This window comes from Saimiri boliviensis, chromosome 13 (genome assembly GCF_048565385.1).
Source record: "Saimiri boliviensis isolate mSaiBol1 chromosome 13, mSaiBol1.pri, whole genome shotgun sequence".
NCBI classification, from domain to species: Eukaryota; Metazoa; Chordata; class Mammalia; order Primates; family Cebidae; genus Saimiri; species Saimiri boliviensis.
The window spans coordinates 78,570,329-78,598,028 of NC_133461.1; the positions used below are offsets into that span (position 1 = coordinate 78,570,329).

At 51.7% G+C, this 27,700-nt stretch overlaps 1 protein-coding gene and 1 long non-coding RNA gene across 2 annotated transcripts in view; one reads left to right on the forward strand and one right to left on the reverse strand.

Moving 5' to 3' along the window:
- The window catches only part of LOC141580833 (uncharacterized), a 193,524-nt gene that overhangs the window by 20,669 nt on the left and 145,155 nt on the right, over positions 1 to 27,700 (forward strand). The window contains exon 2 of the long non-coding RNA XR_012513203.1: positions 849 to 1,018. This is a non-coding gene — a long non-coding RNA (uncharacterized LOC141580833). The remainder of the gene's footprint in view (positions 1 to 848; positions 1,019 to 27,700) is intronic.
- Positions 13,541 to 17,914, reverse strand: ZNF703 (zinc finger protein 703). Its single transcript, XM_039463339.2, has 2 exons — positions 17,342 to 17,914; positions 13,541 to 16,421 (listed from the first exon to the last, which is right to left on the reverse strand). Exons 1-2 carry the CDS (start codon positions 17,582 to 17,584, stop codon positions 14,892 to 14,894), a joined length of 1,773 nt encoding a protein of 590 aa, XP_039319273.1. The 5' UTR covers positions 17,585 to 17,914; the 3' UTR covers positions 13,541 to 14,891.

Sequence of the window (27,700 nt, forward strand, 5' to 3'; positions counted from 1 at the left end):
CTGGACTCTCACTGTGCATTGCCTGGCTGCCAGGCCTTCCCTGGGTGCCAATCCTGAGGCTGCCTTTCCTGGGAAAATGTTCTCATTTCAGAGCCTGCCCAACCTGGCTCCTTCTCCCCTTCAGTGGTCTCCTGTCTCATTCCCTTCAGATCCTGCCTTTAGTTTTCTAGACGCTGGTTCTTCCCAAACATGTTGGGGGCACACTGATGTCTTAACAGGGCTGTCTTTTCTGTCCATCCCTTTCCTGGGCATGTATTATGGCATTTTTTCAGGACTTCATTCCTTAACTCCAAGGACTAACTTGAGGGTGTAATTTCAGCTGCCACGGCGAGTTGGTAGAGAAGAAGGTTAACTAACCACCCTGTCCCCAAGGGGTCCTCTCTGCCCACCTCTAGGGTTTGTAGCCACGGCCAGAGTCCTCAGTGTGAGTCCTCTTCCCTCGGGAACTTCCTCCCTGTTCTGGACAGATGCCCACCACCATGCTCGGCTTATTTTTGTCTTTTTAGTAGAGATGGTGTTTCACCATGTTGGCCAAGTTGGTCTTGACCTCCTAACCTCAGGTGTTCTGCCTACCTCAGCCTCCCAAAGTGCTGAGATTACAGGTGTGAGCCACTGCGCTCGGCCTCTGATTAGGGTTTCTATTTTTCCTCCTTTGAGTTTCACCCCCAGGTCTCTTCCCTCGCTTACCTGATGACTTCAGTTCAAAGACAGTGACACACATTTTAGCCTGTTAGTGGTTTTCGATGAATGGAACGCTGCAAGCATTTGTCAGTGACCCATCACATGACTGGCACTGTCCTGGGCACAGAGTACACAGAGAGGAATAAAATGCCTTTCTTGCTTTTAAGGAACATATGGTCCAGTGGAGGGAGAGAAGAGGCACACCCAAAGAGAAGGACGGCGCAAGGGGAAACCGTAGCTGCTCAGGGTGGAAATGAGAGCTATGACTATGTGAGGTGGAAGCACGCGCTGAGGAAGAAGGAGCAACTCACTGCTTGAGCTCGGTGTCCAGGAAACAGTGAGTAGTGCGCTTGGCTCCCGCGATGGGTTCTGGTAGAGGCAGTGGAAAGGTACATTGCGGACCTCTGGGGAGGACCAGAGTGCTAGGTGAAAGATTTGGCCCTGTTAGACAATGCGGAGCCAGTGAAGGCCTATGCGCTTCCAAAAGTAAGACACATGCTCTTGTATATTTCATTCAACACTAACCTTTCTGGAAGAGGGAAGGCTTGAGTTGCTCTGAAGCTTCATACTCCCAGCAAGAACCTTGTCATTATAAACTGATTTGTGTGATTATTTGAATTGTTGTCTCCATGAGCAGTGGCCCATGCCACAGCTGCAGGAGTTGGAGAAGTTCTGGCTCTTTTCTGGAGTTGCTCTGCGACGCGCTGAGAGACCCCATCCTGCACAGGCTCAGTCTCCGTTCCTCTGCTCCCTTGCCTTGGTGCTCAGATGGCATGCCTTGACCACCATTTTTTGTTTGTTTGTTTGTTTGTTTGAGACGGAGTCTTGCTCTGTTGCCCAGGCTGGAATGCAGTGATGTGATCTCGGCTCACTGTAACCTCCACCTCCCGGGTTCAAGTGATTCCCCCATCTCAGACTCCCAAGTTGCTGGGACTACAGGTGTGTACTACCACGCCTAGCTAATTTTTATATTTTTAGTAGAGATAGGGTTTTACCTTGTTGTCCAGGCTGGTCTCGAATTCCTGACCTCAAGCGATCAGCCCGCCTTGGTCTCCCGAAGTGTTGGGATTACAGGCGTGAGCCACCATGCCTGACAACCTGGACCACCCTTGGCTTCCTTTCCCACCCCCAGCTCTTCCCTCTTCTGATTCCTCCTGGGCTTTGCTGAATGGGCTTGAGGGGTGTAAGTGAGAGTGGGAGGAGACACAGCAGTGGGCATAGCTCTCGAGGCATGCGGGGATGAGGGAGGCTCTTCGCCCTAATAGTGGCTCTCAATCCGGGTTGGTACCACTGCCAAGGGCATCTGGATTATTTTGATGGTCCTCATGGTTGAGAGGTGTTACAAGCAATTGGTGTCTTGAGACTAAGGATGCTAAACCTCTACCCTGCACGGAATGGTCCTGCCCAATAACGAACTGTCTTGCCCTAATATCAACAGTGTCTCCTTTGAGAAATACTGTGGGATCAGTGAAAAACAGGGACTCTGATGCTGTATCCCTCTGAGGCCTTAGACACTCAGCAGTTTCTGTCCCTAGAGCTCCTGAGTTACATGGAGAGAAAGCAGAGAGGCCCATCCCTGACCATCAGGGCATAGGATGCTGAAGGACAGCCTGGGTCACCGCCCCCTTCTGTTCCTTCTCAGCCCTCCCTTTGTGCCCCACTCTCTGCACAGTTCTCTGGCAGGCTCTGCTCACTCGGCCAGGCCTCACTCAGCTGTGATGCCTTTTTCCATATGCAGAGGCTGCTCCTGCTTCAGAAACACGAGAGAGGGCCGGGGGAGCAGTGCAGCGGAAGGGGCTGTGGTGGAGGTGAGGGGCGGCCTGGGGAAGGGGAAAGGTTTTTCTGGGGGTGTCACCATGAGGGGAAGCACTGGGGGAAGTCCACGGCAACACGTTCTAGCCTGTTTGGAGGCCGGCTGTTGGCACCAGGAGAAATCCATCCCACAGAGCCAACCCTCATTAATCATCCGGGCGGCTGAACTGCCAGCTCCTTTCAAGATCTTTCAAGAAGGGTTTTCACCCAAAATAGAGTTGAAAATGTGCTGGGCCCTACTCAGAATCTCATCAGTCTGGGCATTATGGGAAGTGTCAGGCGGACTGTGACAGACAAGGCCCACTCTGTTCAAGGGGTCCTGACTCCCACAGCCTGTCATATCAAGCGCCTGATCAAATTTGACAGCTTCATTTGTACCTACAGAATAGATAAAAGGGGCTGTTCATTGAAACAAATGGAGGGGAAGGGGTGGGGGAGGGAAGGGAGGTGAGAGTGAGAGGGAACGTGTGTGTGTGTGTGTGTGTGTGTGTGTGTGTGTGTGTGCTGGGGGAAGAATGGCATTGGGGAAGGGGCAGAAAGGGGAAGATTATGGTGAGGGGCAAGGGGATGCCAAGGAGGATTCTAAGATCACTTTCTTCTCCAGCACTTTCAAAGAGGGGAGCAGGGTCCCAGGCAACAGGTGAGTATCAAGAGGGGATGGGAGCGAAGGCCCCACCTTTCAGTGCGACCATCACATGCCTCCTGAGACCTACTCTCTGTGCTCTGTGCACTGTGCTCTGAAACAGTCACAGAGCCGGGGGGGTGGGCCCTGGGGACAGGGGAGCCCAGGGTGAGTGGCTAGGACTAGAGGAGTCGGGCCGCCAGCATGATGCAGGTTTCAATTGCACGCCCTATGTTACCTGAGCAGAGCCTTAGTTTTCTCCGTGGCAGGCTCTGAATTGTGCCCCTTCTCTGTAGTGAGGATGTCGCCCCTTTGACTGGGGTGCTGGATGGCTGCACCTCTGCGTGTGGCCCTGACGCCCTTACTTCCTTAAATTATGCTTAGGGCACCTTTGTGCTTTCCACACACAGAAGCTGGATTGTGTGAGTGGGAGAGATGTCCCCCAACACAGCTTGCACCGTCCCACCTTGGGCCTGGCTCTGGCTGCCCCGCCGGCCTCAAAGACCTCTCCTTTCTCCTCTGGGGCTGAGTGAATGATGATCCCTTCTAGCTCCCAGGGTGCTCTGAACACCCTGCACTTTTTGTGGGTCCGCTTCACTTGGGATCGTACTTTGCATAACTAGTATGTATTTGTACAGGTTTCCCTACTGATTGTAAACAGTTTGATGTTTGGGGCATGTCCTGTGCATCTTCTGTCCCCCAATAGCATTTAGCACACATAACAGGTTCTTCAGAACTGCTTTGATTGACACTTAACATTCCACAAGTATATGCTCACTGTAAGGCTCAACTGAGACCCTCAGGAGGTGAGCCTGCGATCAGGGGATTGAAGGGCTCCTTTCTGATCTACGGTCTTTAGAAGAGAGGGCCAGAGGTTAGCAGGGCTCCCCCTGTCCTACCCCCAGCCACTTGGCACCTTTGGAAGATTTAGAAGAAGGCTTCCTTCCAAGCTGATTTGGTCCCAGGCCTGGTGTCTGTGGAGTCCTCACTTGTTCCGTTGAACAGATGCTGTTCTCTGGGGCGTCACCTGCACAATAGTATGTGGAGGGTGCCCTGGCCATGGGTAGACAGGTTTTTATAACCAGATAGCCTTGGCAGGAATCTCACCTCCAGTGCTTACTGGTTTTGTGGCCTTAGGCAAGATACAGCCAACAACAGGCTTGCTTCAGAGAATCGCTGCCAGGATTGAAGGAAAGCTTCTATGAGAAGTGCTCAGCACATGGCATACAGCAAGCACTCAATAAATGTTAGAGAAGGAAAAGGGCTCATATCTGGTCTGCAATGCTCAGACTTCTTCATTGAAACATAGAGCAGCATTCTATTGACAGCTCTTGTTTGTCAGTGACCATGGATCATTATCACTTTGTATCAATCCTCTGCTTTTTGTAAGTTTCACAGATGCAAGCATTGTTAGGAGTCTAGTACATCAAGGGTGCCTATCCTTGTTAGGAGGGCTTGTCAGTATGCTGCCTTCCTGCTCAAATAGGTGGTTCTTTGCAAGCCACCAGGTGGAGGTCTCAGTACTACAAAGTATGCAGAAGGTCATAAATTTCTGTGAACTTCAGCATCTCACAGGCCTGAGCCTTCTGTCCTAACCAGCCTAGTCTGGCTAGAGCCTTCCATCCCCAGATGCACCTGTGTTTCCTGCAATTTCAGATGTAAGCTTGTAAGCTTTCTCCAGGCAGATAGGGCTCAGTGGGGTTGGAAGGGGCTTCCGTTTGGTAAGGTCTGGGAAGCAGTGGAGGAGAGTAAAATGGCCACAGGCAGGGCAGTATAGAAGCTGCTGAGACAGCAGCTGGGGTGGACTCACCTCCAGGCCTCCTCTTCCTCTGGGCACCAGGGAGAGGCAGTGTGCCACTCTTGCAGTTAGGAGGGGCTGTGGGACCAGTGCTGGGCAGAAGACTATGAGCAGAGGTGATATATGTCATTTTTGGCCTGAAACATGTAATTGTTCGTGTGAGATGCTCTGGCTTTTCCTCTGTGGGTGTTCCTCTGTCAGCCAGTGAGCCTGATTAATTATGTAGCACAGTTGATGCCTTTTGATGCATCAATTTGGTTACAGTGAACTCCAGTCCCCAGTTACTAAATCAAACAAGAATCTAGGTGCCTCTGTGAGGGAATTTTGCAAATGTGATTGAAGTCCCTAATCAGTTGACTTTAAGTTGATCAAAAGAGAAATGATCTAGGGTGGGGCTGACCTAATGAAGCAAGCCCTTTAAAAGAGGGCTTAGGCCTTCCTTGCTCTCAGAGACTCCACACGGTTTAAGCCAGCAGGGTGTCTTGTGATGCTGGCTTGTGATCTTCCCTTCCTGGCTGCCTGCCCTGTAGACTTCCAACTCACTTGGCTAGCCATGATTGCATAAGCCAACGCCTTGAAATAAATGTCTCCACATATTACTGCGTCTGCTTCTCTGGTTGAACACTGACTGATAGCCCTGTCAATCCACAATGGAAACACAGTATAAGTGAAAAAAACAAAAAACAAAACAGAGGCCTTTGTTGTGTTAAGCCACTGGGATTTGTGTGTTAATTTGTTACCATGGTATAACCTAGCCTGTATTACTGATTACTGCAGTGGCATTAATGAGTCCTTAGCACATTATCTTTTTTTTTTTTTTTTTTTTTTTTGAGACAGGGTCTTGCTCTGGTACCCAGGCTAGAGTGCAGTGGCACAATCATGGCTAACTACAGCCTTGACCTCCCTGGGCTCAGGTGATTCTCCCTCCTTAGCCTCTTGAGGAGCTGGTGTCACAGGTGAGCACTGCCACGCCCCTCTAATTTCTGTACTTTTTGTAGAGATGGGGTTTTGTCATGTTGTCCAGGCTAGTCTTGAACTCCTGGCCTCAAGTGATCCATCCACCTCTGTCTCCCAAAGTGTTGGGATTACAGGTGTGAGCCAATGTGCCTGGCCCACATTATATCTTAGTTTATGAATCAACCTCCCATTTGACTGCAAACTCCTTGTGGAAAGGCCAGTATCTCTGCCATCTTTTGAATTCCCAGAGCAGACTAAAATACTCAGTAAGTAGTGAGTGCTCTGTAAATGTTAGTGAGTGCTCTGTAAATGTTCACTGCACTGACCAGCATCTCAGCTCTTGAATGGGACAGGACCAATTTCATTTGAATTGTACATAGTCAACTGGTCCTAATACACACAGGCACAGCCAGAGCTTTCCAGGGGGCAGGCCCCCTTATTCCATCTATCCGTAGCATCTAGGCCACCAACATAGAAAATCTGAAGCTGTTTGGCTAAGTGGAAAGAGTTTTAGAGTCAAAACCATATTAGAATCCTGGGTTCATGCTTTTTAACTGTGAGATTGTGAGCTTTTTTTTTTTTTTTTTTTTTTTTTTTTTTTTTTTTTGAGACCGAGTCTCTCTCTGTCACCCAGGCTAGAGTGCAGTAGTGCCATCTTGGCTCACTGCAACCTCTGTCTCCCAGGTTCAAGTGATTCTCCTGCCTCAGCCTCCTGAGTAGCTGGGATTACAGGTGTGTGCCACCATACCTGGCTAATATTTGTAGTTTTAGTAGAGACAGGGTTTCATCACATTGGCCAAGCTGGTCTCGAACTCCTGACCTCAGGTAATCCACCTGCCTTGATCTCCCAAAGTGCTGGGATTATAGGCATGAGCCACTGTGCCCAGCCTTGGGCAATTTACTTAACCTCTATAAATTTTAGTTTTCATATAAAAGGAAACTGAAGGTCTTTTTGTAAGAATTAAATGTCGAACATATATTTGTATATTTAACTGTCCCTTGGTACATACAAATTGATGCTTCCTGAGGCACCCTAGGATGGGCCTGACCTATCCTTTCTGTATTTTTGGTGGTGCCCATATTTGAAACAGGAAGAGCCCAGCCACACTGACTCCTGTGTGAACTGACTACAAACCCACATTATAACTCACACCATGCACACACATACACACACCCAAAAGAGCAAACAGGATATGAGGGACCATGCAAGGGAATTCTCCAAATTGCTGTTTTCATTCTACAATCTGGCTCTGATTGGAACTCCAGAAGAGTCATTTTATTTTGTATTCCAAAAAGCTGTGGAGATACCCGCTGCCTATTCAGAGCAAAGTTTCCCCCAACTGTGGTATAATTTTTTTCTGCTTTCCATTTCTTTCTTTTTTTGACCAGCCCCATTTTCCAAAAGCAAATTGGCTGTAGGCTATGAAAAATATTATTATTTTTGTAGACCTTGGTCTAACCTCATAGGAGTCTCAAAATTATTTTAAATAATTCCTAACCTACTTAAACACACCAACATAGTCTCTAAAACCCCTACATACCCTATACTCAGCATTGCATCAAATTAAATACAAATTTAGTAATTCACTTTGTTGGAGTCAGTTCTCTGGGAGAAAAAATCCACATTGCAATATTCTTCCTGTGTTCCAGCCAGGAGTGGTGGCTCATGTCTGTAATCTCACCACGTTGGGAGGATGAGGTAGGCAAATCATTTGAGCCCAGGAGTTCAAGACCAGCCTGGGCAACATGGTGAGACACTGTCTCTACAAAAAATACAACAACAAAAATTGTATTTGTTACTCTCCTACACGGGAGGCTGAGGCAGGAGGATATATGAGCCCCAGGGCTAGAGGTTGCAGTGAGCTGATATTGAGCCACTGCACTCCAGCCTGGGCTCTCTCCAGACCATGTCTCTCTCTGTATGTATATACATTCTTCCTGTGTACCGCCTACCCACTCACTGCTGAGGTGAAGTCATGAGCCTTCTTTTCCTGGGTCTTCCGTGTTTGCTGTTCTGATTGGAACTTTAGAGTTCCATCTGATGAAGGCCAATGACAGTGTCCTAAGCAGGTCTTACCACTGTAATGCTTCACTCTTCCACTCTTCCAACATTTTAGAAGATCATAGAATCTTCCAGTTAGAAATGGCTTAAGGATTACAGGGCCCAACAACTTGATTTCAGAAGTGAGAAAATAGGTTCAGAGAGACCAAGTGACTTCTTCAAAGCCACATGGCAATTAAGTTTTGAAACTAGAAAAAATCTGGGTTCTCTGACTCGTTTCAATGCCCTTTCTACTACGTGCATAGTGACTAGATGTTCTGGACTTTGCAGGAGAGCCCTAAAGCTCATCAAAGTACATGTTTACCATTTGTCTCCATTTTGAAGTTCATAAAATATGGTCACTTCCAGCTGGGCATGGTGGCTCATGCCTGTAATCTCAGCACTTAGGGAGGCCAAGGTGGGTGGATCACGAGGTCAAGAGTTCAAGACCAGCCTGGCCAACATGGTGAAAACTTGTCTCTACTAAAAATACAAAAATTAGCCAGGCGTGGTGACGTGCATCTGTAATCCCAGCTACTCAGGAGGCTGAGGCAGGAGAATTGCTTGAACCTGGGAGGCGCACATTTCAGTGAGCAGAGATCGTGCCACTGTGCTCCAGCTTGGCCAATAGAGCAAGACTCCATCTTAGGAAAAAAAAAAAAATGTGCGCACGCACACACACACGTAATCTCTTCCTTTTCTCTCAGCCAACAGATTAGATTTTCTCTTCAGAAAAAGGCAACCCAGTTCATACGTAATCCAAATCCACTAGCAGCTTTTTCTGTTTTAGGAAGTGTTAATAGTGCTGGTGATATGCCACCACTCCAGGAAAACCTGGAAAGGTATTTTTAATTTAGGAAGAAGTACCAACCATTTCCATGCCGGGAATGCTGTGGGGAAGGTACAAGCTGATTAGGGAGAGTGGGTAGAAGAAAATTCAGATGTGTTTATACAGCCTGTTCCTTGATCTGCTCTTGAAATGGAAATTACTGACTCAGGGACTCAGCCTTCTTATCAGTATAGAATGAGAACCTCGCCCATTTTCAAAAGAGCATGGGTTTAGGAGGAACTGGGGAGCCCCAGGTTTCCTACATCAGCCCCCGTGAGCTCTCCCTCCTCCAGCTCCTGTGGCTGGCGCGACCATCTGATCTGCACAATTAGCACCGTATTATATCCTATTCTCTTCTCCACTGTCTGCACAGAATGATTTAGCACTTTCTCGGATCAGCAGAAACACAGTTATGTATAATTTGATCTTGCTCCTATCTCATGGGCGCATCTGGTTTCCCCCAGCTCAATGGGGCAGGAAGTTGTCTGAGTCTTCTTCTGCATCTCACGGTATCAGCATTGTGTTGGGTACCTAACATGAATTCTGTAAATTCTGTTTGCTTTGATGATTGGCCACCTGGAAGTGAAATCCTCCGATAGTTGGGACTCTAGTTTAAGCTGCCATTTCTCAATTTTGGTCATTAGCTACGTCCTTTGTCAAAACGTGAAACTTACAAGTGGAAAGAAGTCAGTATCACTCTCTGCAATAGAGGTCACCCTACCTCCTTCTCTTTGGAACTGTTGAAACCAGCTGTTGGTCTGTCAGTTTACCCCAATGACCCCCCTGCCTACCCTGGACTCCAGAGGTGGCTCTGCCTGTTTTTTCCCCCTTACCTCGCCTCAGCATTTCCCACTTCTGCCTCTGCCTCTGCTGTGGCCCTTCCTGAACTTGGACTCAGGGGCTGACAGCTGGTTTGGGGGGACTGTTGGAGAAAACGTGGGCATGCTGAGTGTCACAATACAGCGGGCTTTGTCCAGCGGCCATGGTGCGTCTCCACTGACCTTGGAACCGAGTGACCGGGGACAACCAAGGAGAGGCAGTTTCCTTCCCCCTCCGGGCTGCAGGTTTTTAATGTCTTCTTTGTTGATCCGGGCCACTGGAGACTAACTGAAGGGAGAGACTTTCGGCTGTTCCCTCCCTCCTGGACAAAATGGTGCATGCTTTTCCTGTTTAAACAGGGCGCAGTTGTGAAGTGCCCTGACTTCGCACACACCAAGGCCCAGCAACGGCTGCAATAAATCAATAGGAAAATAGAAGCTGCCAGTTAGACTAAACAAGTGCATTTGCAAAGACGGCTAGCCCTCATTAATCACTCTGACAGTCCTAAAAACACATTTCCCCTTTAATGACTGTATTTGGATAATCAGTGCTTTTTCCTCCTCAGTCAGAGTTTGAGTAACAGACAGCTGGTGTTATTACAGCCATTGGGGAGGGAGTGCTGGGATTAGGGTCGCCGAAGAGCCATCCACTGGAGGTCTCTGGAAAAAAAAAAAAAAAAAAAAAAAAAAGAAAACCGGGTTGGCTGCAAAGCTGTTGTTATGCAATAATGAGGGGGAGCTTTGTATTGCCATTGACGGCTCCCGGGCAGCCATGTGCAAAGTTCCCCCCAAATCTCGACACCCACCTGCATTATGTGAATACAAAGACTTCATGTTGGGTTTTATGAGCTTTGGCAGATTTAACTGGGGTTGGGGAGGCAGGAGGCTCTCTGGCAGGGAGGTAAGAAGATGGGCTGATGTGATTTGGCTTTGTTTCCTTTAGGTGACTTTGGCTTTCAGGAGAAAGTTTGAAACCCGGCACATTCCTCTTTATAAATGATGTAACACATTAATGCACAGCACATTATGAAAATGGTAATTCAAACCCATAGTGCTCCAAATTAAACCATACATTATCGGATGCACTCAACCATCTATTTTGCAAAAAGACAGGATGAATGAAATCAAATCAAACAGAAAACTGGAGTGCAGCTTCCCCTACAGAATGATTAATAAAGTGTAGAGCCACAGGATTATTGTAAGATGAATTCCACCGTAACCCAGACATACATCAGGAGGGAGTTAGTTCATACCCAGAGATCCAATCAGGGTGCACTAGATAGGGCAGAGCAATTATGGCTGCAGAAAGATGGGGAAGGGTCCCCACACCTCCTGCTTGGACTATGAATTTCTTAGGAGATGGGTTTGTGGTGTACCATTGTGAAGTTAAAAACTTAACACTGCACAATTTTGTTTGAGTCTAGCCTGCATCTGAAGGTGAGTCTTTCCCCTCTTTCTCCTCCTCCCTTCCTCCCATGGCTGCCACAAGGCCACAAAAATAACCAGGCAAGAGGTGTGAAAATAGGACCTGGAGCCAGGAACAGCCAGTGTCTCAAGTTCCAGCCCTGTGGCTTCCACCCTTCCTGGTGCTTTGGGAACACGGGGGCGGCTCATTTCTGGCGCCTGGGAGAGATTAGAAGAAAGAGGCGGTGGAGGGCTGGGAAGAGAAGGAGGTGGAGAAATGGCAGGTGACCCTCAAAGAAAGAGTTGCTGGAGGCAGTAATTATGCAAATAAGCACTAGATAGGGGAGCATTACCTCCTTGAAGATGGCAACTTTGTTTCATGGGAATTAAGTTACTGAAAGTAACAAACTTCTCATCAACTCATTAAAACGGCTACATTCTTAGGTGTTTCACCAATTCGCTATGGGGAGAGGCATCTTTTCAGAGTAGAACTGGACACTCCAGACTATATGACCTGCCCTTTGGGGCCACACCTATTCCTACCAGGCCCAGCAGCAAACTTCCCAGTCACCAAAGGCCACTGATAAATTTCATGGGGCTTTGTAGTCTAAGGCGTTCTCTAACCTGCATTCTCACACCTAAGGCATGTGAGAATTTGCTGGTTGTGGGAGATACTGGTAAGAGGAGCCCTTTGGTTTTTAGACAGGGAGGTCTGAAGACCTGAAGCGTAAGGAAGAAGAGTTAAACTCGCCCTGCAGAGGGAGCAATTTCCATCATTTTTAGCAGGCATTAAAAAAATGGTGAGGGGGAGGGTCTCTGAAGGAAAGAAGGAACTTCAGAGGAAGGAAGATGGCAAAGAAATAATAACAAACAACAGAAAAAGAAACAATAAAGCAGCGAGCCGCCACATTTCAGTTCTTTTAAAGATTCGGGCCAGTTTGAACGCTGAGAAATTGGATAATGCTGGTTCCCCAAGAAGCTCCCGAGCTGTCCCAGGGTGATTTTCCGTAACTCGGGTCTCCCAGGGCCCTGTGGTAGGAGCAGCCTAGGATCCCTTTCCTGGGATATGAACAGGTCGGAGGAGGCTAGCGCTATCCCTGCAAAAGATTCCTGATGTTCTTTTGACCAGTGAAGGGATTTTTGCCAGATACAAAGATTTGAGAAAAGACACACACACATACACACACACCCTGCCTGATCACACACACACACACACACACACCCCGCCCGGTCTGTCATCGAGTTTGTGGACAACCAAAAACAGCGCAGAGAAAGTGGCCCCACCCTCCGCACCGCACTTGACCTCTGGACACAAGACGTTTCAAAAGCATGCACCTTTCAGAGCTCGAACTCCCTAATCGCACTCCTTCCAGGAAAAGCAAACAGTACAGCCCCCACGATAGATCCCACGAGGAGCGCGGCCAGGATGCGGCGCGGGAGGCCGTTTTGCGGCGCGTCCAACACGTGGCCCCGCGAGCCCAGGCCCCCTGCGCAGAGAGCGAGCGCCCCCGGCCCGACGGAGCGCGATCCTGGCGTCCGGCAGCTGGAGCCTGAGCTGCCCGGCCTTGGCCGGCGCATCTGGCCCTCGCTGCTGGGGGTGGGGCAGCGGGTCTGCCTTGGGCTGGATGTGACTGGGACTCCCGGAGCTGTCCCTTCTCTGCTCCCTCCTTGGCCTCTCTCTGGCATAGAGGGCAGTCTCCCCGGCCAACACCCCGAGTAAACAGCACCCCACCCTCGCTTGCCCGAGGGTGCAGAGGCCAGTGTCAGTTGTGCGAACTCAAGAAAATAGACAAGCCAGGCCCAGGAGCCCGGCTTCTCCGGACCGAGGGTGGCTTTAAGGTCCCGCGTCACAGCGGCATCTTCTCAGCAAAACCCAAACCCAGTTTCGAAAAGTTTCCGGGGCGCAGATGACTCAGGTCGATAACCCAGCGATGGCTGAGGGGAGCTCCCAAGCCTTGAGAAGCAACCCTCTCAGCAGGTGCATTTACTCTCTGGTCAGGAAAGAGGCAACGCCCCACAAAAACAGTAGGTAGGAATCCTCCGCGTTCAGAGGATGGGAAGCGCCAAAGTGCCGTCGGGGCTGGTGCGGGCTGCGGCTTCTCTCCGAGGCCTGTGGCTCGTCTTCCTGCCACCAGGTGGCGCCAAAGGCATGTCGTCTCCGCCTGCCCTGCTGCCGGGCTCCAGGACTGCGCTGCTGGAGTCTCTGCCGGAGCCCTAGGTGCTGGGGTCCTGGGGTCCCTTCTCAGTCCCCCTTGCACCTCGCATCTAGGCCCGGAGGAAAGTCCACTTTTACACACGCCCTCCACCCTGGCCCCAGGAAATATCAAGGCCTTTGAAGTGAGGCCAGGAGCTACATAACCAAGTGGAAAAAAAATTCAAAGGTGGTTTTGTTATTTGTAATGCGTTGGCAGAAGTTTTGTTTTTTCTCCCCCATTTCTTGAGGAAAGGCATTAAACTCGTCCTTGAACGGAAATCACAGAAACCATAAGGTATTTTAAACAAGAGTAAAAGAAGGGCATCTGCTTAGGTATCTGGAAGCGGGAGGGTGGGCGAGGCAAGAGAGAAGCACACCACGGTGTGAATATAGCCAAGTATTCCATTTATTAACAAAATAAGTCTTACCAAGGGAGAGCTCTGTTCGTCCCAAACAGGCCCCGCAGCCCCCGCGCTGCCGCATCAGACCAGGAGAAGGGAGGAGTGGGGAGAAGACCCAAGTCACTGCGGGGCCTACTCTGGGGGCTCTGCCGGGTCAGGCCTGGGAGGGGGTGGGGGCTGCTGTGATCCGAGCGCTCCCTGACGCCCCAACCTTCCCCGAACGCAGCTAACGAGCTCGTGACGTCCGCTGATATCGCCACCGGTCTGCTTTGGAGGGATCTAGCGAGAGTCACCTACCCCACCCCCTACCGCCAGGGGAGGGGTCTTTGCTCTCACGAGGGAGAGAAAAACAAGGACTATAAAGCACTTTTGCAAAACGTAAGGGGCCGGCTTCGCGCCACCTGGGCCTTCTGGGACTTTGAATTCAACCAGGTGAGCGCTCCAGGTGCCCCGCCAGACGCACTGTGGCCAACGGGTGTTCGTTTCGGGAGCCTGGAGGGTGACAGTGGACGGCAAGGCTCTGTCAGACCACTTGGGCCCCTCTCAGGGGCAAGCCTGCTGATGGGGTCAGGGGTCTCCGTGCTCAAAGCAAGGTAGGGGAGCAAGGCCCTACTTTTGGGGGGCAGGGTCCAGATGAAGGACCCTTTGCACAGAGGGTGGCGGGGGAGGAGTCCCGGAGCAGTGTTAGAGGTCAATAGAGCTCCAGGGCCCCTGCCACCCAGGGGGCCCCGTCTACCCCCAAAATGAGTTCCAAACAAAACAATACAAAAAAACCCTCCTCTTTCTTACTTGCACAACAAAGGAAAAAAACAGAACCCCAAATGGAAGGAAACGGGGGAATGAAGGGGGAAGAGGGAAAAAGAGAAGGGGGAAACAGTTTTAAGTTAAGACTCATGCAAGAAACTCCCCAGGAAGGGAAAACAAAGCGTCTAGAAGAACCCAAGGACCCCAACTCTCCCTCCTCTCCCTAAAACCAAGTCAATCAAAACCAAAAAAAGAGGAAAAGGAATTAAAAAATGTAAAACTCATATCTAAGAAAAAGGAAAAAACAGGAAGAGGGCCAGGGATCATGTCGTTATTTGTGGGATTAATATTATTATTTGGGGGAACACAGACTTTTTGCATACCATTGACTCATGTGGGCCGTTAATGCACTTATATTCCCAGCGTGTAAGCTAACATTATAGTAAATAAATACGAAGTCCGGTGGGGCAGGGCTGGGCAGGGAATCCCGGCAGGGTCAAGCAGTAGTGGAGGTTGCAGCGGCGACGGCATGTGGGGAGGGGGGAGGAGGGAGAGGGAGGAGGGAGACTGGGGTGGAGGAAGAGCTGTAGTTACTGGTATCCGAGCGCTGAGGCTGAAGCTAGTCTCTGTCCATACAGCGCGTATGGAGAGTAGTAGGGTCCGGCTGTCGGGAGGGACGGCACGGCCAGGCCCCCCGCTGTGGATAAGTGGCTCTTGCCATAGGGGTGGTACCGGCTTAGCCCCAAAGTGTGTGGACTCCGCAAGGACAGCGACCCGGGGCTGCCAGGGGCGGCGGGCGGGGGGAGGTGCAGATGGCAGGAGGCGGCGGCCGCAGCGGCGGCGGCGGCGCTGCCCAGGCCCGAGGCCCCAGGGTAGGCGGCCAGAAGTTTCTCGGCTCCCGGCAGGGCCGTGTGGGTCCGTAGGTGACTGAGCAGCTCCTCTGAGGTGGCGAAGCGCTTGTCGCACGGCCCGCTGGCAGCCACCCAGTTGCAGCTGTGCGGCAGCGGTTCGTTCTGCAGCATGAAGCCGTAGGTGTAGAGCGGGTGGCCGGGGAGCGCGGCCTGGGCGGCGCTGGACGAGAGCGCGGCGGGCTGCAGCGGGTGCCCGGGGTACACCAGCGGGTAACCCCCCGCCTTCAGGCTGGGCCCGGCCGGGTCGTGCGCGCTGCAGGTGGAGCAGCTGGAGCCGCCGAGGTGCGAGGCGCCGTGGTAACCTCCCAGGCAATAGGGGTCGCGGCATAATCCCTGCAGGAAGGAGGGCGGGGAGGCCCCGGTGAGCGGGCTGGAGCTGGGGGGCTTGCCCGGCGGCAGGCCCAGGCCCCCCGACAGCTGGCCTCCCACGAGGCCAGACTTGCTAGGATCCAGGCCAGGCACGAACTGAGACGGGTAGCCGGCGTAGGCGCCCACGATGGAGCCGTGGTAGCCGATGCTGGAGGGCGGCAGTGGGAACACCGAGTGGCCCGGCTTGTAAGGAGACACCGGCGCCACGTGGCCGGCCCCCACCAGCGCCGAGGGCGGCTCCGACTTGCGCCCGGAGGCTCCGGCCTCGGCGCCGCCATGCGCCCCAGGCTCCCCACCGCCGCCGCGGCTCACGGCTGCAGGCTCCGGGCTGGGCTTTGGCTCCTGGTCTTTCTTGTCTAGCTCCCCGCCGCCAATCCCACCGCCGTTCTTGCAGTCAGAGTGGTGCGGGGAGCCTCCCCGGGAGCCGCCGGGCGACGACGAGGACGAGGACGCGGAGACCGGCGCTCCATGCGGGGGAAAGGGCGGGCAGGCGGCGCTGGGGACCCTGAAGCCCGCCTTGTCTCCCGGGGACGAGGACGACGAGGAGGAGGTGGAAGACACCGAGGAGGAGCCGCTGTCTTTGCGGGAGTCGCCGCCGCCGGAGCCCTTGGAGTAGGGCTTGAAGCTGGACTTGTCCTCGGCCGGGGAGTCCCCCAGCTGCTTCAGGGCCGCGGCCGCGGATGCGGCTCCTGGGGCGGAGCGGCCGGGGTCCTTCTCCGCTCCCAGCCCGTTGGCCGCCGCCGCCACCGAGTTGAGCTTGGAGGAGGGCGGCGGGTCGGGTTTGCCGATCTGCGAGCAGGTCTGGGCCAGCAGCGCCAAGGGGCTCTTCTTGGCGTCCAGCTGTGGGAGACAGCGGCAGAGGGGAGGGAGAAGGAGTGAGATCCAGAGGTCCGCGGAGCGAGAGGGGGCGCCCGGGGAGCTGGGCGGCGGCGCCAAGGGGCGGGGCGGGCCGGGGAGAGGGTCTGCGAGCGAGGGCTCGACAGGGCGCGGCAGCTGGCGGAACTGCGCCCACAACTGCCGTTAGGTCTCAGGGTACGCGGCAGGCCCTGCAGAAGGGGTTCACCTAGGACCCCCGCGGGAGAAGGCGACGTCTCTGGAGTTGGGGCTGTGACTCGCCTCTTCCCTCTAATCTCCCCCTCCTTCAGGCGCAGGAAAAAACTTATTGCTTTAGTTTGGGGGAACTTCGCTTGGGACGGGTTTCTGGCGACGGCGCCGCGGGGCGGGAGCTGGGAGCGCGGATTCTAAAGGAGGGGCTGAAGTTGGCGCTCTCTCTGTAGCCCCTCCCTCCCGGGCAGGGCACCCAGGGAAGAAGCAGGAAGAAAGACCCGGGTTCGGGAGCGCCTGGGCGCTGTGCGCCCTCACCCGCTGGGACAGAGGCGGAGTGGGACCCGGGAGCCAGGGGTTCAAAGAGAACAGCCTGGCGTAGCGGGGCGGGGAAGGCCCAGCAGAGATCACCTCCTGGCTGGAAACTGGGGGTCAGAGGAAAAGTAAAAGACCCAGAGGGGACAGGAGCAAATCCAATCCCAGAGAAAACACGGAGCTCCGAAGGGCGAGCGTGGAAGGAGACCCTTCCATAGGAAGCCTGGCGAGGACCTGGTGGGCTCAGATCCCTCCGTTTTCTGCCCCTCCTCAGCCAGCCAGCCGGCATGGCCAGATTCGAGCGTCGCTCCGAGCCCCGGGGTGCAGGGAGCTGGGTTGGGGGCCCAGCCGCGGTGGGAGGAATGGGGCCGGCGCCGGGCGAGCAGCGGCGGGGGACTGACCTCAATGGGACTGACGGGAGTGGAGGACAGCGGCTGCAGGTACTCCGGGTGCAGGAGATGGCCGGTGTGAGCGCTCAGCATCTTCAGGACCCTGATCGGGAGCCGGTTCGCCTGGCGCAAGGGGTCCGCCGGGGGCAAGAGGGACACCGCCGCCGGCACCGCCGGCCTCTTCCCGCCGCCGCCGCTGCCGCTGCCGCTGCTTTCGGGTGTCCTTGGGTTAGATCCAGCGGGCGAATCGCTCATTTGGAGGAGGCAGCGCCGCTGGGGGGGGCGGGGAGGGCGAGGGAGCACCGGGGAGGCGAGCTCCCGGGGCGGGTGGGCTCGCTCCGCAGCGTCGATCGCGGTGCAGCTGGAGCTGCGCCTCCTCGCCGCCTCCCCTCCTCCACCGACGCCGCCGCCGCCACCGCCGCTGGTCCCGGCGAGCAACACAAAAACCTTCGCCTTCCGCGAGCAGCACGTCAAATAGCCGCGATCGGCAGCCACACTTCAAAGGGATCGCCGCGCCCGCCCAATCGCGTCTCTCGCAGGGACCCCGGGGCGGGGAGAGCGGCGGGCGGAGGCCGGCTCCGTCGGTGGGCGGGGAGAGCCTTAAAGGGGCCGCGCCGCGCGCCGCCGCCGCCGCCGCCTCGGCCTCGGCCCCTCGCCGGGCTCCTCCCCTCCCCCAGACTGGGCCTTCCTCGCTCTGGGGTCCTGCGGGGGACAGGACTTGCCTGGGACCCCTAGCTTTGCTCCCTGTCCTCCTCTCCGACCGCTCTCTCCTCTCTCCCTTCCCAGCACTGCGGGGGGTGGCGTGGTGCTGGCGGGAGCTGTCACCCCGCCGGCCGCGTGTGTCCGAGGTGGGGTGTGGGGGGGGGGGTGGGAGGGATCGCGCGGCGCCTGCTCCCGGACGCTGGAGTCCAAGCCTCTCCCAGAGGCCTCAAGGGGGTGGGCCTCGCCTTGGGAGCCCGGGTCCTTCTCCAGAGCTGCTCCGGCTCTCGTCGGCCCCGCTCTCCTTCCTCTACTTGGCCTCTCCTCGGTGTGTTCACTTGGAAGCGCCGAGTCTCGGAGGCACCCACTGCTATCGCGACGCGGCGTAGGCACCTCCAACTACTTTGAGCCCGTCCTGTCCGAAGCCTGCAAGTTTGTCTCCCTTCCAGAGTGACACGGTCGGCGACCAAGCGCGGGACCCCAGGCTGTGCGCGCTGTGCCCGCGCCCTGAGTTGGAGGCTCGGTGTCTGGCGTCCTGCTGAGGGGTGTGCAGTTCCTCACTGTACCGCGCCCAGCTGCTCCGAGGCGAGACCCGAGGTCCCTGGAGGGGGGATCTCTCTCTCAGCACCGCTCCGAGACACAACCCCCCGCCCCCATCCTTCTCCTCACTCAGGGGAAAAAGCACTCGCTTGCCCCAGGGAAATTTCGGGTTCAAAACTTTTAATTAAAAATAACAACACCCTTTCCGACTCCCCGCGCCTTTCGGATAAAGTGTGCACTGCTAGCCTCGCCCAGGGCAGAGATTTTACATAGTCATAGTCGTGACATCCAAGTTCCGGATCGGCCGCTTTTCCGGAGGCGAAGTTGGTCCTCCGGGCGCTGGCCTCTGGGGAGACCACTTCTCCGTGCGCTCGGCGGCCAGTGGAGGCGCCCTGGTGTCACTGCCTGGCTCCCAGCACCACTTTTCCAGTCCCAACCCATCACTCCGAGTGTCAGCCCATTTACTCGGGATGGCGTATTGCTCTGGGATGGCAGGTCCCAGAGTCTGCCTCGCTGACCGATGCCTTGAGACGACCTGAGGACCCAAGATAGGGAGAGGTGATTTCAAAGGAGCTCTTCAGACACAAAGAAATAACTGTCACAAACCTGTATTTTGCCCGGTAGAGAGGACAGCAGGCACCACTTCCTGGTGGTATCAGTCATATCTGAAACTGAACACATTCCCTGGATCTGTACTGGTTTTTTTTTTTTTTTTTGGGCAGCATGTATAGAACGCTTAGAAATTACACAGGCTGTAATTACACATTCCTCAATTTTAATCTTGGTAAAATCATGTTACACCGAATGGCAAGGGGTACCCTGACTGGGAGATGGCTCCCCCATGGCAGTAAGAGGGGTGCGGGAATGGAAAGGGAGGGGGTGATCTTATCTGTTTGATCCTGACAGGCTTCTCCTGTCGACTTCTGTGCGCTGCCATTGCCATCACTGCCAACACCACCTGTAAAAGTCCACTGCAGGGCTGCGTCCACCCACAAGGCCATTTGTCCTTCAGGAGACTGCTGTGCAGAGTGGGAGCGGCAGAAGGAAGCCAGGGTGCAGAGCCTGGCCTTTGCAGGAAGGGCAGAGGAGGGGGAGCTGGGCAGAGGGGAGACCTAGAAGGCAGTGAAAGATGAAAGACTCCCTTATTATTGTAACCAGCCCAGCTGTGAGAGGGAGCCAAGGGATCCTTCTAGGGCCTGAGCAGATGTGTGTTAGATACGATTAATGGGAAATAAGTCAGGAGGAAAAGGGGAGGGGAGAGGGAAGAGGTATTTTGAAATTTGGAAAACAGAGAGGGAGCAGGAGGCAGCAGGAGAGGGGAAAGAATGAGGACAATAGAATATTCACTCTGGAGAGGAAATGAGAAGAAAACAGGTAGTGAATGAAGGAAAGGAAGAGAGAGAAGAGGAGGTAAGGACAGGTTGGCCGGTGGAGGTAGGAAATTTGCCTAGGTAATATTATACTGTCCTGCTAAAAACACCTCACTCTCTTAGCTCCCAGCGGTAATTACAGCGTTGAGATGGAGGCCAGGCCTGCTCCCACCTCCTGGGAAGTGCTGTAACTCCGAACCACGCGGGAGGGGCACACTCTGAGCTGCTGGTCAGGGCAGCAGTGTTTTTTTGGCTGGATCCCTCCAAACGCCTTAGGAGGGAAAATACAAAACCAAACGTAGCTGGGCCAGAGGCCTAATTAAAACACCACTAGATGATTATTACAAGCAGGATTGGCCATTCACTTAGCTGAAACGCTAACCTGTACAGAGCCCTAAACCGGGCCCTCGGGGCCTGAAGGCAAGTTTTCAGAGGAATGGCTTGTCACCTGGGAGGGAATATGGCAATATGGCTCCATATTCAGATGGGCTGTGGGCAGCACATTGCGGGGCGTGTGGTTGGAAAGTCCGAGGAAGACATGCCTGTACCGGACATGTGACACAGGTTCTCCCCTTGCAAAAAAGTGGCAGATGCTTGGCTAAGGGGCCTTCCGCTATCCAGGCCCTTCTCAGATGGCCCTGGGAAGGAGCGGCCACCATTAAAATGGGACAGGGGAGAGGGCTGCCTGAGAGTGTCCCCATGACATTGTGGTGCAGAATGTCAGGGGCTTAATAAACATCAGGTACAGCTATCATTCCCAGTTAAAGCTGAGGAGAGTCAGGCCCGGAACCAGGCTGCTGTGGGGACCTCAGGCAAGAGAACTTCCCTAAGCTTCGGTTGCCTCCAGAGTAAAATGTAAGTGTGGCCACCTCAGAGCTGGGAGACCAGAAGCAGAAAATGTATGTCACCTGTTTCATGCTTGGCACAAAGAAAGTCGAAGGTAAATGATGGCTGCGACCAATTGCATCATCTGTGTCTGAGAAGCAATTGCTCTGGGGAGCAGCCACATCAGCACTAGATTTAGCCCAGGGAACCCAAGTAGAGGAGCCCAGCTTGTCTCTGAATTCTACAGAAATGAAAGTAACCCCTCCCCAGCCTCCAGTCCAATGTCTCTCTCTCTCTCTCTCTCTCTCTTTTTTTTTTTTTTTTGAGGTAGAGTCTTGCTCTGTTGCCCATGCTGGAGTGCAGTGGTGTGATCTTGGCTCACTGCAACCTCTGTCTCCTGGGTTCAAGCAATTCGCCTGCCTCGGCCTCTCGAGTAGCTGAGATCACAGACAGATGCCACGACTCCTGGTTAATTTTTGTATTTTTAGTAGAGAAAGCGTTTCACCCTGTTGGCCAGGCTGGTCTTGAACTCCTGACTTCAGGTGATCCGCCAGCCTTGGCCTCCCAAAGTGTTGGGATTACAGGTGTGAGCCACTGTGCCCAGCCCCCAATGTGTCCAAAAATAAAAAATAAAAAAAGCCCACCCCTCTCTAGAAGCATCAAGAAAATCCTTTAGGAAACTGAGTATGTATAGATTTTTTTCCCCACACTTCATTTTACATAAAATTCACCACCCAGGAAAAAATGTGCGAGTCAGGTTAAGACCTGGAGGGGGTAGATTTGTTGTGTGGGGTTAATGTGTAGTTTTCAGTCCTTGCCGAGGCAGAATTGCCTGAATGATCGCCTTTCTCTCCTCTCTCTGCATAACACTCAAACCCTAATGGCAACAACATGAAATAATATCTCACTGGGTAACTATTTACATTTTTTTTTTTTTTTTTTTTTTTTTTTTTTTTTTTTTTACAAGCTGTAAGAACTCTGAAAAGTCTGTCTCATAGAGAACTTGGTTTTCCTCCCTGGTGCTTAATATCTTTCAGCGACTGGCAATTACTGCATTGGCCAGGAGCCCTGATTTAGCACACTGCACTCAGGGCACTCGAAAACACTTCCTCTGTTTGCCCCCTCACCCAGCTTCAGACACAGCCTGGGGCACGAGAGGGGCACCAGGGAACAGTGGGAGCAAGCAGGCTAAGACCAGGACAGCCAGCCCTGCAGGAAGCCCGCCCCACCGATGACTCAAGAGGCTCCCTCTTCTCTGTTCTCACAGTTGGTATTATGTTCTATTATTACACCTATCACATGGCTTCTGCCACTATTTGCTTCCTTGTCTGATCTCCCACTGGACTGTGAATGCTTCTTGTTTTCCTCATCCTCTTTGTATACTTATTGCCTAGCAGAGCGGTTCACCATCACCGCAGTAGCCAACGTTGAGTGCCAAACGCTGTTCTAAGCACTTTGCATGCATTCTCTCATTTAATCCTTGCAGAAACCCTAGGAGATGGGTCCTATGGTTACCTCTATTTCGCGGGCACAGAAAGGTTAAGTAACTTGCCCGAAGTCCAAGCTGGTAAGAGGTGAGGCTGGGGTGTCAAGACCAAGCAGTCTCAGTGCAGTTAGTACCCAATGAATGAATGCTGATGAATGAAGAATTTTACAAAAGCAGGGCTATTTATTTATATCACACCTCACTGCATTCCCAAAAGATTTAAGATGGATGATTGTATTTTTCAAAATGTTGATTGTCTAAACATGTTGAAGTATCTTTTCCCAAATGCATTTTTTTTTTTTTTTTGAGTTGGATTCTTGCTCTTTTGCCCAGGATGGAGGGCAGTGGCACGATCTTGGCCCACAGCAACCTCTGCCTCTTGGGTTCAAGTGATTCTCCTCTGGCCTCAGCCTCCCAAGTAGCTGGGATTACAGTCACTCACCATCATGCCTGGCTAATTTTTGCATTTTTAGTAGAGACAGGGTTTCACCATGTTGACCAGGCTGGTCTCAAACTCCTGACCTCAGGTGATCCACGTCCCAAAGTGCTGGGATTACAGGCGTGAGCCACTGCGCCTGACCCCAAATGCATTTTTTTCGTCCAGCATCTCACAGCAATTTTCCTCCTCTGGGCAGGTGTTATTATCCTTGTTTGACAGATGAGGACGTGGGCTCAGAAAGCTTAAGGGAGAGTCCAAAGTCACACAGCAAAAGGCTGGCAGAGTGGGCACAGAATGAGGCCTTCTTAATCCCTTCCCTGGTTCTTGGTCTCTTGCCTTCTGCCACCCATTGCTGTGTGGACAGAGAGCTAACTCCTTCTGATAAAAAAAGGAAGAATGGGCTCCTTTTCCTCACCTAAGAATTTCCTCTCAAGATGTGGTGGGGAGGAAGGGACAAAAGGAAGTGCAGACTGAAGCTGATCTCCAAGCCTGTGTGTTTTGATCCAGGTCCCTGAGCAGCTGCTTTGAAGAGGGTGGGTTGGTTTATCTCCTATCAGCCCCTGGGGAGGTAGGCCTGGGAGATGGAGTAGGTGTGCTTTTGAAGTTCTTCCATAGCCTGACCTGCCCTGATATATCAACCCTAGCCCTGGGCATTCACCCCTGACTACTTTGTTCCTTTGGGTCTTCAAGTTTCTTAGAGATTCCTCTTTTAAGTCTCTAATGTTGTTGGGAGGTGTCAAACCCTTGTTATCAGCCAATCGTGATTAGCAGAAAGTGAGTGTTCTTCCAGGACAAAAGTAACATTTATTGATAGCCTGTGCTACACACTGTATTGAGCACCCTGCCTGTGATAACTCATTTACTTCTCATAGCAAACCATGGGGAGCACTATTACTATGCCTGTTTTATAGGTAAGGCCCTGTTTTGTAGATGAGGCCCAGAGAGGTTAAGCAACTTGCCAGAGCGGCACAGCTAGAAAGTGGTAGACACAGGATTCAAGTCCAGGTAGTTGGTTCCCAAGCCACTCTGCAGAGTGCAGGACTGGAGAGGGAGGCTTAAAGTGGGGAGAGAGCAGCAGGAGAAACTGAAGACAAATTAATCATTTTCCAGAGGGCTGGTCTCCTCCATCAGATTTTCCTTTCATCTTGAGAAATGGGAAGTAGGGGAGGGAGAAAACTGAGGCAGAGAAGGAAGTGAGGGGAGCTTCCATTTATTCCATTAATTGATTAGATTGAATTGATTAACTCAATTAATCATTCATTTAATTACTGTTTATGGATCACTTGGTAGGTTCAGGCTCACGGTGACTTCCTGGTGGGAACAGACCAGAGGAAACCAGCACGCCCCGCGCCTACATCTCGATGATGCAGTCAGCAGCTGCACCATCAGATTCTCTCCACATCTGCTTGCTCCTTTAGCAGATTAAGAAATAAAAAACTCAGGAGGCCCTAACTTAAATCCTGCTTAGTATCCCCATCTTTCAGTTGCTCCCTGAGTTTTTGTTTGTTTGTGTGAGACAGGGTCCCACTCTGTTGCCCAGGCTAGACCTCAGTGGTACAGTCATAGCCTCAGACGCCTGGGTGTAAGCGCTCTTTCCACCTTAGCCTCCAGAGTAGCTGGGACTACAGGTGCATAGCACCACACCAAGCTAATTTTTAATTTTTTAAGTAGAGATTGGGGTCTTGCTGTGTTGCCAGGGCTGGTCTTGAACTCTTGGCCTCATCAAGCCTCCTGCCTTAACCTCCCTAAGTGCTGAGATTATAGGCATGAGACACTGTGCTGACCTATCCACTTCATTTTTTTTTTAGACAGAGTCTCACACTGCTGCCCAGGCTGGAGTGCGGTGGCACAATCTCAGCTCACTGCAACCTCTGCCTCCCAGGTTCAAGCAATTCTCCTGCCTCAGCCTTGCAAGTAGCCTACAGGTGCATGCCACCACGCCTGGCCAATTTTTTGTATTTTTAGTAGAGACGAGGTCATGTTGGATAGGCTGGTCTCAAACTCCTGATCTCAAGTGATCTGCCCTCCTCAGCCTCCCAGAGTGCTGTGATTACAGGCCTGAGTCACTGCACCCGACCCCTACTTCTTTTTTAAGTGCATTTACATCAAGTTAAATTCAGATTTCCACTAATGTTTACCAAGCAGTTTCTGGCTGCAGGCATTATTCTAGGTGTGTTCATCCACCTTCTCTCATTTGGATGGAAGGGGAATCCAGGAATAGAGTGAGAGGTCCCTGAAATAAGAAGTGAGGGACCATGCTTACCCAATGGCATTGCACCCCCCAACATCCAGCCCCCGCTCCCCTGCACTGAGCAACCGCCAGCCAGAACCACAGGAAAGCTCAGGCCCTCCAGAAGACCTTACTACGTGCCAGGCTGTGAGTATCACCTGTGTCTGATCCTTGCCGTGGCTTCAGTCATGAACGTGGTGAAGATTCCGTGACCACTTTTCTAGGGAGTAAGCCTCCAGCCTTGTCCCAAATGTGCCCCTTTCTAGGCCAGTCTTCCCAGCTGGAATGGGCAGCTCCAAACTCATTTCAACAAGCATAATTCTCGAGAAAGTGGGATCGCAAGTTGTATTTGATAAAACCAAATTCCAAGATGTCAGAACAATTTCGAGGAGTGTTTATTTCAGTGGCCCTCTGCCAGCCTCTGCTTGGAGAAGGAGGCCTGAGGAGCGTGGGCCCAACCAAACCCATGGCCAAAAGCGTAATGGTCCATTTAGAGTGGGGATTTACATAACAAGCCCCCTTTAAAAGTGGTTTAGAATTATTTTTAATTTTGTTAAAAACGCATTTTGTTTATTTATAGTGAGGTGCATTCCCATGGCACCGATTTCCAAAGCTATGAGACTGTCCGGTGGAAAAAAAATCTCCTTCCAGCTGTTGATCATTCTTGCTGCACCAAGGCTTTGAGTTTATTGCCCATCCTTCCAGAGATATTTTGTTCACATGTTGGCAAATACATATATATCTTTCCTCCCCAACCTTAAGATTTTTTTTTTTTATTTCCATAGGTTTTTGGGGAGCAGGTGGTATTTGGTTACCTGAGTAAGTTCTTCAGTGGCATTTTATGTGATTTTGGTGCACCCATCACCTGAGCAGTATCTACTGAACCCAATGTGTAGTCTTCTATCCCTCACCCCCCATGCTCTCCCCTTAGTCCCAAAGTCCCTTGTATCATCCTTACACCTTTGCATCCTCACAGCTCAGCTCCTGCTCATGAGTGAGAACATACAGTGTTTGCTTTTCCATTCCTGAGTTACTTTGCTTAGAATAATGGTCTCCAGTCTCATCCAGGTTGCTGTGGATGCCATTAATCCATTCCTTTTTATGGCTGAGTAGTATTCCATCGTGATATATATGTAAATGTCACAACTTCTTTAACCATTTATTGACTGATGGGCATTTGGGCTGGTTCCATATTTCTGCAATTGGGAATTGCCGTTTTTTTAGATAGACTCCTGCACAGGTGCCTAGGCTGGAGGGCACTTGCCCAATCATAGCTCACTGCATCCCCGACCTCCTGGGCTGGAGCGATCTTTCTACCTCAGTGTCTCAAGTAGCTAGGATAACAGGTACATGCCACCATGCCCAGCTAATTAAAAAAAATTTTTTTTTTTTGTAGAGATGAGGGTCTTGCTATGTTGCCCAGGCTGATCTTGAACTTCTGGGCTCAAGTGATCCTCCTACCTCGGCTTCCTACAGTGTTGGGATTACAGGCGTGAGCCGCTGCACCTGGCTTCTTTCCCTCTTTTATAAACAAATGGGATTATACTATAAGAACTGTTCTGTACTTGCTTTTTATTTTTTTAAATTTTTTATTTCTTAAAGATAATATATTTCAGAGATTGCTTAATGGGCGCCTATGTTTTATTTATTTATTCCAGTTTCACAGCATTGTTACATGGATATGCCACAGTTTATTTAACTAGTCCCCTACGGCTAGACATTTAGATAGTTTCTAACCTTTTGCTCCTGGAATGCATAACTATATATGTCATTGTATATATACATAATGTCATACATATATGCCATTTATTCTCAATGTGTGCTAGCATGAGTATAGGGGAAATTTCCAGGAGTAGAATTGCTGGGTCAAAGCTATATGCATTCAGAACAGCTGTTTTAAGAAAATTGGTAGGGTAGCCTTGGAGTGTGTTAGAAATTCAGCTTTGGATTCAGCGTGTTGTCTCATGCTTATAATCCCAGCACTCTGGGAGGCCGAGGCAGATGGATCACTTGGGGTCAGGGGTTCGAGACCAGCCTGGCAAACATGGTGAAACCCTATCTCTACAACATACAAAATTGTTATTAATAATCACAATAACAATAACTATTATTTTTGTAATTATTAATTATAAAATAATACAATAAATACAAAATAGCACAATAATACAAAATAAATACAAAAATTAGTTGACCATGATGGTACGTGCCTGTAAACCCAGCTACTTAGGAGGCTGAGGCAGGAGAATCACTTGAACCCTAGAGGCAGAGGTTGCAGTGAGCCGAGATCTCACCAGTGTACTCCAGCCTGAGCGGCAGAGTGAGACTCGGTCTATCACAAAAATAAAAATAAAAAAAAGAAAGAAATTCAGCTTTGGGGTGCAGGCAGGAATACACATGAAATACTTCCAGAACCTTCTGGTCACATTCATTTGAAGAACTATAAAGACTTATAGAGCAAGTAGTTGCATTGCCATCTTTGGATTTAGGGTAATTATCATGCTTCTCGTGTTCCCCTTCTCTCCTTCCCAGCCTCTTCATCCTTTGGTAAGAGAAGGAGGAGAAGAATACATCAAAGCTAGCTTAAAAGAATCCAGGATAGGCTGGGCATGGTGGCTCCCACCTGTAATCCCAGCACTCTGAGAGGCTGAGATGGGTTCAGGAGTTGAAGACCAGCCTGGCCAAGATGGTGAATCTCCGTCTCTACTAAAAATACAAAAAATTAGCCAGGCATGGTGGTGTGTGCCTTTAATCCCAGCTACTCGGGAGGCTGAGGCAGAGAATT

Excerpts from the sequence above, each read along its gene's own strand:
- ZNF703 (XM_039463339.2), bottom strand. The coding sequence starts at position 17,584 with ATGAGCGATTCGCCCGCTGGATCTAACCCAAGGACACCCGAAAGCAGC. Across the intron at positions 16,422-17,341 it reads CTCCCGTCAGTCCCATTGAG|CTGGACGCCAAGAAGAGCCC; the intron begins GTCAGTCCCCCG and ends TGTCTCCCACAG.